The sequence below is a fragment of the Chenopodium quinoa genome, unplaced genomic scaffold (genome assembly GCF_001683475.1).
Source record: "Chenopodium quinoa cultivar QQ74 unplaced genomic scaffold, ASM168347v1, whole genome shotgun sequence".
NCBI classification, from domain to species: domain Eukaryota; kingdom Viridiplantae; phylum Streptophyta; class Magnoliopsida; order Caryophyllales; family Amaranthaceae; genus Chenopodium; species Chenopodium quinoa.
The window spans coordinates 3094375-3105677 of NW_018743448.1; the positions used below are offsets into that span (position 1 = coordinate 3094375).

An 11303-nucleotide genomic window follows, 5' to 3' on the forward strand; every position below is an offset into this window, starting at 1 on the left:
TGATTTTGCGTTTTTTTTTTTCGATTTTGTTCAAATTTCCATGAACTTAGCATGTTGTTCAAGTACATTTTGCGATTTATTGTTTTGATTTTTGCGATTTTATGTTTTCCGACTATTTGATTTGATTTTGCGATTTCGTGATTTGATATTTGCGTTTTTATGTTTTTTTAGTTCGATTTTTCGATGATTTTTTCGATTTTAATGGTTTTTCTGTTTTCGATTTTTATGGTTTTTTTGATTTGTTTTTGATATTTCGTGAGTTGATATTTGCGTTTTTTTTAAAATGTCTGCTAAATGCTCGATTTCGTTAGTAAGCGAAATTATAGCTATGAATATGAATGTCCAGTATTTCTTAAAATCACTGTTTTTTTTCTTGTTGATGGATATGTATCTGGTATTTGTTGTTGATGGATATGTGTGATAACACTCTTCCGTCAATGTTATTTAATGGCTTGAAATCGACTTTGAGTTTGATGAGTAGTGAGTCTGAGTCATCTTTTGGATTACCAATGGACACAATACGAGTGACCGGGATTGCTGTACATGTTGCCTTGATTTGGTGGCTATTGTTGTCATTGAGAGGAGAAGCCATGTTTGTATGAAGATTTTGTTGCATATGGTGGTATGGATGGTGGCTATTGTTGTCATATGGTGGTATGAAGATTAATGAGCAAGCATAGCTTGAACAACTTGGCATTACTTATTCTGCTTGCATCAATTAGTTAGGGGTTGAACAAATTGGTGATGTTGGTGCGATTGCCCCTGTTTGTAGGGGTTGTAGTGTGGTGGTTGATTTATGCAGCAGCAGCTAATTGGTTAGGGGTTGTTGGTAGTGAACTTGTGATTGCAGGGCTGAAAATAAACTTTAGAACATAGGTAGAAAAATTTGGAACATAGGAAAAAATTATAACATAGGTTGAAAATATGAGGCTTATAACTTGGTACCTAATAGGTGGGCTAACTGATTTTGAACACTGGATATGCAAGTAGGTGGGCTAACTGTCCAACTGGGTAATGGGTATACACTTTTATTAGTCTAGCAGACTTATAACTTGGTACCTAATAAGCTTCATAGAAAATATGAGTGGTAGCATAGATTATTGTACTCTGAATTAAAAGGAAAGCTATAGAACTTGTTGAAAACTGTTAGTTTTGTTAAATTTAACTGATTTTGAATCCTGTAGAAATTGTGAATCAAAGATTGCATATCCAGTGAAGTGATAGTTTTCTGGGTGATAGTTTGTACTCTGAATATTCTGCTTGATTGCCAAAAATCCTTCAATCAAGCAGTCAAGTGATAGTTTTCTGGGTGATAGTTTTCCAGTCAAGATTATATAGAAAAGTGAGCTAAATATAGCTTTGTTATACTCTTATATAGAGTAAAGATTTTTAATATAGCAGCAAACTAATATTATTTAGGTAACCAATACAAATGTAGATCTTCATAACATATATAATAAGCAATATAATGCAAGGCCTTGATGAATTCACAAGAAGAATGCTCTATGATTTACATAATGAGATAAGAATTATAGTAGTTGAAAATAAAACAGGAAAATGAACAAGAAATTACCGGTTAAACCTTGAAAAAAATCGCATTAAATTGCTAGAAACTACCAGTAGGTTGTCTAAATTTGCAAGACCAAAAGCTAACCTCTGCATACAATTAAGGAAGAGTAATACCTTTTCTGGTACATATGAGTTTCTAAACTCTTTTTTAGCATGTTCTAAACTATTTTTCAGCATATTTTAAATCATTCCTATGTTCAAAAATATAATAATAATGTTGGAATGTTACTAATGTTTTTTATTTCTTAAAATTGCAGCAAAATGCAAGGCCAAAATGAAGAAAAATCAGAAGGAGGAGTTACTAATATACAAGAAGAAGAAATTACTTATGTAAGAAAAAGGTAACTAAACTAATGTTCTAAACTTTACCTATTATGTTTTAAATTTTTTTCTAAAGTTTTTCATTATGTTCTAAAGTTTTCCCTTAAGTTCTAAAGATTTGTATTATGTTCTAAAGTTTTCCATTATGTTCTAAAGTTTTCCATTATGTTCTAAAGTTTTCTCTTATGTTCTGAAGATTTGTATTATGTTCTAAAATGTATCCATTATAGTTTATGTTTATCTTATCCCTTTATATTTGCACTCTATTTAATGTTAATAATATTCTAATTATTTTTGATTGTTTTTAAAGGAAAGTTGAAAACGTTGAAGCGGAAGTAATTGATAGATCGGAATTTGAGAAGCATATTGAAAGTAAAAGTATTGCTATAAGACATAGAAAACTTCCAACAAGGCTTCAACCACCTCGAAAATTGCAAAAAAAGAAAGGAAGAGAAAAAGATCAAGAAGAAGGAAAAGATCAAAAAGAAGAAGAGGGTAATAATGTAGAGGATGATGACAAGAATAATGATAGTAAAGATGATGGTGAGGATGATAATAAGGGTGATGTAAAGATGAAAGAGAAAGATGAAAAAGAGGAGATGGAAGATGATAGTGAGGAGGAACAAAAAATCAATAAAAAAAATCAAACTCAGGTAATAATACTCTTTAATCTTTACAATCTTTATTTTTATGTTCTAAAGTGCACGCTTATGTTCTAATTTTGCTTATCTATGTTCTAATTATGTTTATCTATTCATGGTGAGGATGTGAAGAAGAAGAAAAGAAAGATTGAAAAAGAAGAAGATGGTGAGGATGTCCAAGTAGTAGAAGCTAATGAGCAAGATAAACTAGTTAAGAGGCAACCTTATCAAAGAGTACCTCCTGCTCAATTCATGAAGGATGTGTTGATAAATCTTTCGGAAAAACAAAAGCAAGCTATTCGGAACATTGGTTTTGGAGGCTTTTTGGAATTGGATTTACCAATCCATATTAATTCTACGTAAGTAGTAGAATGTTATGTTCTAAAATCATATTCTAAAATCATAAGTATTATCAATGTTATGTTCAAAATTATGATTTGTCATGTTTGAATTGCTATACACTAATGTTCTAAATTATAAGATTATGTTCTAAATTAGTTATGCTCTAAATTTTGTGCATATGTTCTAAATAATATGATTATGTTCGAAATTAGCTATGTTCTAAATTATGTGCATATGTTGTAAATTGTATGATTATGTTCTACATTATGTGCATATGTTCTAAATAATATGATTATGTTGTAAATTACTTATGTTTTAAAGTTACTTCTTGTATTCTAAAATTATGAACTCTCATGTTTGAATTGCTATACACTAATGTTCTAAATTAATTTTTTGTTATGTTCTAATGTATGTTTATTATGTTCTAAAATAGACTTTTTTTATTATATAATGTTCTAAATTATGTTCAAAAGTTTAAATATTATACTAAATGTTTTAATCTTCTATGTTCTAAAGATTGACTATTATATTCTAAATATAGCTGTATTGTGCTTTAAATCTTACATTTTTCATTATAATTCTAGGTTGACAGAAAACTTGGTTACGAATTTTGACACGGAGAGATGTTGTTTGATGTTACCAAAGACAAAACAAGAAATCTTTTTGGAGGCAATTGATGTTCATTTGGCTTATGGGTTGCCATTGGGAGGCAAAAGGATTGAGCAACCAAATGATGAGTCAAATCTGAAATGGAGCAAGTTTCTAAAAGCTTGGAGAAGCAAGTTTGGCCTCAAAAAAGTATGATGATATAATGTGGTTATGTTTTAAATTTTATGTTCTAAAGTATGAATTTTATGTTATAAATTGTATGTTTTAAAGTGCTTTGCTTATGTTCTAAAGTGTTTTTTGCTTTAAAATAGATCTATTATCTCCATAGGTTTTAATTTATATGTTTTTTTTTACCTCTAAAAGGGAAGTCCAACCAACAAGAGATTGATTGACAGAATTCAAGAATTGAAGAAGGAAAAATCAGTTTCTGATGAATTTCTTTGGAACTTTGTGGTATGTGTTGTCAATTGTTGCATTCGATCAACAAACAACCCACAACTATACATTAAATTCTTGTATAGTTGTATGGATGTAAAAAAAATTGCTGAATTGGATTGGTGCACATTTGTGATTGAGCACTTGAAAGATTCTGTAAGTGTATGGAAGAAGGGAAATTCTTACTTTACAGGTCCTTTACCTTTTCTAATGGTAAGTTTTAAATTCTTACCATTATGTATATATATTATTCTTGTTATGTTGAAAATGTGTGAAAAATATTCTAATTAATTCTTAACATGTACTAAATAGGTATTCTATTTTGATCGTCTACAAAGAGGAGGGTTAGAAAAACCAAGAAAATGTCCACTAATTTCGGTGTGGACAAAGGAAAGGATTCAAGTGAGATATAAGTTTGAAAAAGATCATGGATTTGGATATGGAAAACTCTTGGAAAGAATGGAATCAATTGTGGTATGATATTTGTATATGTTTATGTTTAAACACTACACTTTATGTTGTTGTTTTCTAAATTTTATAATTTATATACTAGAAGGCACCAAAAGGAAAAAAGAGACAACCAAAACAAAAGGAAAAAGAGAAGAGAATGGAAAAATCATCAATAGGTTCTAGTTCTACAACTTCTCGAAATGACATGATGGTATGATTTAGTTTATATTGTAAATTATATTTTATGCTCCATTTAATCCTTTTCTGTTAAATTATCCATGTTATGTCCTTTATGTTCTGAAATATTTTTGTGTTCTAATGAAGGGCTTTTTGAGCAAATTTGGAGATTTGGCAAAAACACTTGCCTCGAATGTTAAAGAGATGTATGGCATGTTAGAACAAGCAAAAGATCTTTTTGTTGAGGAAGAAACAACAGGAAAAATGCAACATCTCATAGACAACATATGGTGCAAGTACACAACAAAGGTATTATAATTATGTTCTAAAGTATTTTCTGGTTGTGTTCTAAAGTATTTTCAGCTTATGTTCTAAAGTATAATAAATTTATATAAATATTATGCATATTATGTTCTAAATTATAATTTCTTATTTTATAGACATTCGTGAACCAAGAAGAAAAGAAAAGCCCTTCTATACTCAGCCAAGATCAACATGTCTTCGATGAACCGGCATTTATTGAAGAATTGGATATGGTTATGGATAAGGCATGGAAGAAATTCGAGGAAACAAGGTCACCAAAGTCACCGACAGTTGGTAATTTCACATGTACATGCTTAATTTCCAAATTATACTTATGTTCTATATTAGATGCTTATGTTTTAAAGTACTTTTTTATGTTCTAAAACATGCGCTTAAATCACATGCTTATGTTCTAAATTATATGATTATGTTCTAAATTAGTTATGTTCTAAATTAGTTATGTACTAAATTAGTTATGTTCTAATTGTTAAGCAGATTTGAGATCAAAGGAAGAGGAAAAAGATAAGAACAAAGAAGAGAGAAATGAAGAGAATAAAGAAAAAAACTTGTTGATTCCCTCACCAGTAGTTGGTAATTTCACATTATTTTCAAATTCATTTTTTATGTACTAATATTTACTAGATATGTTCTAATATTACTTCTTATGCTCTAAATTTTTTCTGGTTATGCTTTAAAGTTAATTCTTAATTTTTTATATTCTAACTATTTCTAGGTTGTCTCCTAATTGTATATATTTCTTATGTTCTAAAGTTACTTTTTATTTTCTAATTATTTTTTGCTATTTGCTATAATACTTAATTTTTATGGTGTAATTGCTATGAAGATTTGGGATCAAAAGAAGAAGAAAAAGAGCAGTACAGAAAAGAGAGAAACGAGGAGGAAAAAATTGAGAAGAAAGAGAAAAGGAATGAGGAGTCACCAAAAACCCCAATTCCTCCAAAAAAGAAGCAACCTTTTGATATAACTCCTCCAAGTTTCAAGTTATTGACCCCCTCACCAGCAGTTGGTAGTTTTACATTATTTTCAAACTTTTTTCTTTTGAAATAATATTACTAGATTTGTTTTAAAATTACTTCTTATGTTATAAATTTTTTTCTGTTATGTTCTAAAGTTATTTCTGATGTTCTAAATTTTTTCTAAATCAGATGCTTATGTTTTAAACTACTTTCTTATGTTCTAAATTATGTGCATATGCTCTAAATTATATGATTATGTACTAAATTATGTGCATATGCTCTAATAATATGATTATGTTCTAAATTATGTGCATATGTTCTAAATAATATGATTATGTTCTAAATTAGTTATGCTCTAAATTATGTGCATATTTTCTAAATAATATGATTATGTTCTAAATTAGTTATGCTCTAAATTATGTGCATATTTTCTAAATAATATGATTATGTTTGAAATTAGTTATGCTCTAAATTATGTGCATATGTTCTAAATTGTATGATTATGTTCTAAATTATGTGCATATGTTCTAAATAATATAATTATGTTGTAAATTAGTTATGTTCTAAAGTTACTTCTTGTGTTCTAAATTTTTCTGGTTATATTCTAGTTATTTCTAATGTTCTAAATTTTTTCCAACTATTTCTATGTTGTGTCCTTATTGTTTCTACTTATGGTTTGATGTCCCAGAAAATCAAGAAGATAATGAAGCAGAACTCACTTACGAAGAAGTGACAGCAAATGTTCTAAATTGTGCTTTTCTAAATCCAGATCATCCACCTACATTGGATGAAGAGGAGAAGCAAGAAGAGGAAAAAGAGGAGAAGAAAGAAGAGGAAAAAGAGGAGAAGAAAGAAGAAAAGGAGAAGAAGAAAGAAGAGGAAAAAGAAGAGAAGCAAGAGGAGAAGAAAGAAGAAAAGGGGAAGAAGAAAGAGGAGGAAAAAAAGGAGATCCAAGAGGAGAAGAGAGAAGAAAAGGGGAAGAAGAAAAAGGAGGAAAAAGAGGAGATCCAAGAGGAGAAGAGAGAAGAAAAGGGGAAGAAGAAAAAGGAGGAAAAAGAGGAGAATCAAGAGGAGAAGAAAGAAAATGAAGGAAGCAAGAATGAAGAGAAGAACAAAGAAGAAAAAAATGAGAACAAGAAAGGGTAATCATTTTGTAAACTTTAAAACAAATGTTGGTTATGGTTTAGTTAAATTTTAATTTAGAACTTGGTAATAATAAATTTTGGTTTGATTTGGTTATGGTTTTTGTTATCAATAAATTTTCGTTTGATTTAGTTATGGTTTTTGTTATCTATGTGATATTTTTTAATTGAATTAAGTAGGAAACAAGGAGAAGAAAAAGGAGAAGAAAAGACACGGAAAAAAAGAGGAAAGGATAAGCTTCCAATGTACTTGCGTTCACCTTTCATGGTTGAACATGAAAAACTTTTCAAGAATGTGGACAATAGAAAGGTAGCTGAGTATGCGTTTGCTCAAGGAGATAATAAGTAAGACTTTAAAACTTTAAAATTATATGCTTATGTTCGAAGCTATATGCTTATGTTCTAAGCTATATGCTTATGATCTAAGCTATAAATTATGTTCTAAACTTCATTCTTATGTTCTAAACTGCGTGTTCTAAGCTACGAGATTATGTTATAAAGTACATGTGTAAAACTATATGCTTATGTTCTAAAATAGGTACTTATGTTCTAAAATATATTCTTATGTTTTAAATTATGTGTTTATGTTCTAAACTACATGCTTATGTTCTAAACTACATGCTTATGTTCTGATTTTAATGTTCTGATTTTAGGGAGCTTTTGTATGCTGATAACATGGGGACAACGATTACGAGAGATGAGATTCATAGTCTCATAGAAGATAAGCACATGTTGAACAATGTTGTGGATGCTTATGTTTGCCTATTGAATTTTGAAAATAAAAGACGTGGTGTAGACAAGAAGAGTAGATTCTTTTTCAGTACTGAATGCTATGTATGTTTTCGAACTTAAAATTATAACTATGTTCTAAGAGTAGATTCTTTTTGTTTCTCATATAGATTATACTATGCACCTATGTTCTAATTACTTATGTTTTAATTTCTTTTTCTTTTTCAGCTCATACGTTGTACAGAAAAATACTTCAAATCAAATGAAAGGCAAGATGATAGAATGAAGGCTTTGTTTGATAGAATGCAACAAGAAATGACAACGACCGAAGTAACAAGCTTCAAAAGCATTCAATTGGTAATTTGGTATCTTATTATGTTGTACTTTTTTCTTATTATATGTTCTAATTATTGGTTTTGTTTATGTTCTAATTATTTTTATCTATGTTTTAAAGTATCTACTTATGTTCTAAACTACTTATTTATCTTCTAAACTACTTACTTATGTTCTAAACTACATGTTATAAAAATTATATGCTTGTGTTCTAATCTATATGCTTATGTTCTAAAATGCATGCTTATGTTCTAATTTTGCTTATCTATGTTCTAATTCTGTTTATCTATTAGGTTTTCTTCCCGGTCGTTTTACCAGATCACTACTATTTGCTGTGTGTCAACTTTGTGGAAGGAACATTTGATTTGATTGACAACAGATTTCTTCCACCAAATATTCCTTTTCACAATAAATATGGAAATTACCATAGATTAATGGTAAGACATCAAGTTTACATTTTTTTAATTATACTTTTGTTCTAACTTTTGCCTTATATGTTCTACAGTTTTTCTTTATGTTCTAAAGTTTACCTTATATGTTCTAAAGTTTATCCAATTTTTCAGTTGAATGCATTTGCTGATTTCGTTCACTCAATTGACTCAAATATAAAGAGTGACTTTGTATCCTCCTTCAAAACAAGAAACTTGAGTATGTCATGGAAGAGCAATAACAACAAACATGATTGTGGAGTGTTCCTGTTGAAGCACATGGAAACATATGAAGGAGAATCTGTAAAACAATGGAATTCGGGACTAGAATTAGACAATGTAAGTTTAAAACATAAGATACATGTTTTAAATTAGTTTCGTTTATGGTTTTGGTGTTATGGTTTTAGTGTTGTGGTTTGGTTTGGTTATTGTTTAGATATATTATGGTTTATTATATTTATTTATACTTATATGCTAAATTATATTCATGTTCTAAATTATATGCTTATGTTCTAAAGTATTTCTGTTTATGTTCTAAAAGTTACTCTTTTTTTTTTTTTTTTGCAGTTTGACCAAATGTTTATGTTTATGTTCTAAAAGTTACTCTTTTTTTTTTTTTTTTTTTGCAGTTTGACCAAATGAAAAAATTAAGAGTGGAGTATTGTGGGAAGATAATAACAGCAGAAGTAAATGAAGAACGGAACAAAGTGATTAGGAGATCAAAAAAGTGGTCAAAGGAGAACAAAATGGATATATGATTGTTAAGATCTTAAGTTTATATTTGTAGAGAGATATTTGCAAAGAATATAACAGTAATTTTTTATGTTCTATGTATTTACCTGTTACAAGAAATATATTGTTGAATCATATTAAATGCTAAAATTTTAATATAAAATATATCATATAAACTTATATGCTAAATTATATTCATGTTCTAAATTATATGGGTATGTTCTAAAGTATTTTTGATTATGTTTTAATAATTATATGCTTATAAAGTTAGGATATTAGAATATATTATTATATATTAATTTTGACTTAAAACTTAAAGTGTAGAACATTAGAACATAAGAAAATTAAAAAAAAAGTAACAAGAAATGACAACAGCCAAAGTAACAAGATTCCAAAGCATTCAATTGGTAACTTGATTCTAATTATATCTTATTATGTTGTACTTTTTTCTTATTACATGTCCAAATTATTGATTTTGCTAATCTTCTAATTATTTTTATCTATGTTCTAAAGTATTTGCTTATGTTCTAAACTGGCTGCTTCTAATCCATTACTTTTGCTTTATTTTTCCTTTTGAATACAATGCATACACTCTTTAGTGCATATCTAAGAAGGCATATGTAAATCAATGTTAAGAAACTTGAATAAATAAAAGTTGATTAAAGCAAGATTCAACTAAATGTTGTTTAATAAAGGTATCTAAAATGCTTGTACTATCATTACTCGTAGTTCAAATTGACTTAATAAAACAACTTATAATTACGAAAAGGGGGGAAGATGAAAAGACAGGAGATGTTATAAAACATTATAATCAACTTTAATTAACATAAAAATTGATAAGAAAAACACTAGTAGAGATACTCTGAATAATAATTGGACAAAAAAGAAATAAAAATATATTGTTTCTAAAAGTAAATAAATTGAGTTCTTATATTTTAAGAATTACATGAATAATATTTTACGTGCTAGTAAATGAGATATTGTTTCTAAATATATAACATCTCATGCAACTGGATTAATAGTATATTCACCAACCTGTAAAGAAAAAAAAATAAAACAATATTAGAACATAAGCACATAATTTAGCATTAAAAAATGTTATAACATGCCATTTCTATTAGTTTAGAACACATGATATTATATAGAGTAAAAACTTTAGAACATTTAAAGAAACCTTTAAAACATATAAAGAAAACTTTAGAACATATAAAGAAAATATTTTGAACATAAAGAGAAAAGTTAAAATATAAAGGAAAACTTTAGAACAAAATGAATAACTTTATATTCTAAACATTAGAGCATATTAAATTACACTAAAACAGAAAGAATAAACATTAGAACATAGAGAAAACACTTTAGAACATAGAAAAAGTAACTTTAGAACAAAGAGAAAAACACTTTAGAACATATTGAATTACTTTAGAACATATATGAATAACTTTATGTTCTAAACTTGCTTAAAACATAATTACTTTAGAACAAAATAAATATAAGAAAATTAAAAATAAAGTTTACTTACAATATCACTTGACTTTTCCAGGGCAATTACGACTATCATGATAACCAAGCTCCCCACATGCTCTACATAATCTCTTCTTCTTTTGACTTTGTTCAATAGACTTTTCTCTGTCACTCTTCATTCTTTTGTCACTATTTGGAACATGAACCTCATTTGGAACATGGACATCATTTGGAACATGGACATCATTTGGAACATTTACCTGATTTGGAACATGAACCTGATTTGGAACATGGACATCATTTGGAACATTGACCTGATTTGGAACATGAACCCCCGTGCCTTTGTTCTTCGAAATTTTAGGAGGTTTGATTAAAACATTAGAAGGTAGACTAGCTCCAATAAGCATTTCAATGTCTTTAACTTTGCTCGAAAGATTGTTGCTTCCATTTGTTTTTCTTCTGTTCCAAATCTGCCCTCATGGCTCGAAGTTTTTTGACAAGATCACTAAGATCATCTTCATTGTTTTGCACTAAACTCACACAAGCATGAATTTCAGACCACAAATCATTTAATAACATTTTCTTATCTACTGCATTAATACATTCCTCCAACACATTACCCTCTAAATCAAAAAATGGGCTTCTTATAAGCCA

At 28.3% G+C, this 11303-nt stretch overlaps 2 protein-coding genes across 2 annotated transcripts; both read left to right on the forward strand.

Moving 5' to 3' along the window:
* The first annotated feature begins 413 nt into the window (after nucleotides 1–413).
* On the forward strand, nucleotides 414–6557 carry LOC110739207. The gene is made up of 11 exons (XM_021919663.1): nucleotides 414–592; nucleotides 1827–1910; nucleotides 2201–2543; nucleotides 2664–2890; nucleotides 3458–3671; nucleotides 3846–4130; nucleotides 4230–4391; nucleotides 4692–4853; nucleotides 4985–5141; nucleotides 5692–5874; nucleotides 6433–6557. Exons 1-11 carry the CDS (start codon nucleotides 414–416, stop codon nucleotides 6555–6557), a joined length of 2121 nt encoding a protein of 706 aa, XP_021775355.1.
* A 355-nt stretch (nucleotides 6558–6912) lies between these two features.
* On the forward strand, nucleotides 6913–10548 carry LOC110739308. Its single transcript, XM_021919775.1, has 7 exons — nucleotides 6913–6966; nucleotides 7147–7311; nucleotides 7620–7800; nucleotides 7924–8052; nucleotides 8322–8465; nucleotides 8592–8795; nucleotides 9086–10548. Exons 2-7 carry the CDS (start codon nucleotides 7211–7213, stop codon nucleotides 9212–9214), a joined length of 888 nt encoding a protein of 295 aa, XP_021775467.1. The 5' UTR covers nucleotides 6913–6966; nucleotides 7147–7210; the 3' UTR covers nucleotides 9215–10548.
* The last annotated feature ends 755 nt before the right edge of the window (nucleotides 10549–11303 follow it).

What these genes read in the sequence shown, in the direction of transcription:
- LOC110739207 (XM_021919663.1), top strand. Translation starts at nt 414, where the DNA reads ATGTGTGATAACACTCTTCCGTCAATGTTATTTAATGGCTTGAAATCG. An exon ending in CCAATCCATATTAATTCTAC is followed by an intron (nt 2,891 to 3,457) that starts GTAAGTAGTAGA and finishes TTATAATTCTAG; the next exon opens with GTTGACAGAAAACTTGGTTA. An exon ending in GCAAGTTTGGCCTCAAAAAA is followed by an intron (nt 3,672 to 3,845) that starts GTATGATGATAT and finishes TACCTCTAAAAG; the next exon opens with GGAAGTCCAACCAACAAGAG.
- LOC110739308 (XM_021919775.1), top strand. Translation starts at nt 7,211, where the DNA reads ATGTACTTGCGTTCACCTTTCATGGTTGAACATGAAAAACTTTTCAAG. An exon ending in TTTGCTCAAGGAGATAATAA is followed by an intron (nt 7,312 to 7,619) that starts GTAAGACTTTAA and finishes TTCTGATTTTAG; the next exon opens with GGAGCTTTTGTATGCTGATA. An exon ending in GAAATTACCATAGATTAATG is followed by an intron (nt 8,466 to 8,591) that starts GTAAGACATCAA and finishes CCAATTTTTCAG; the next exon opens with TTGAATGCATTTGCTGATTT.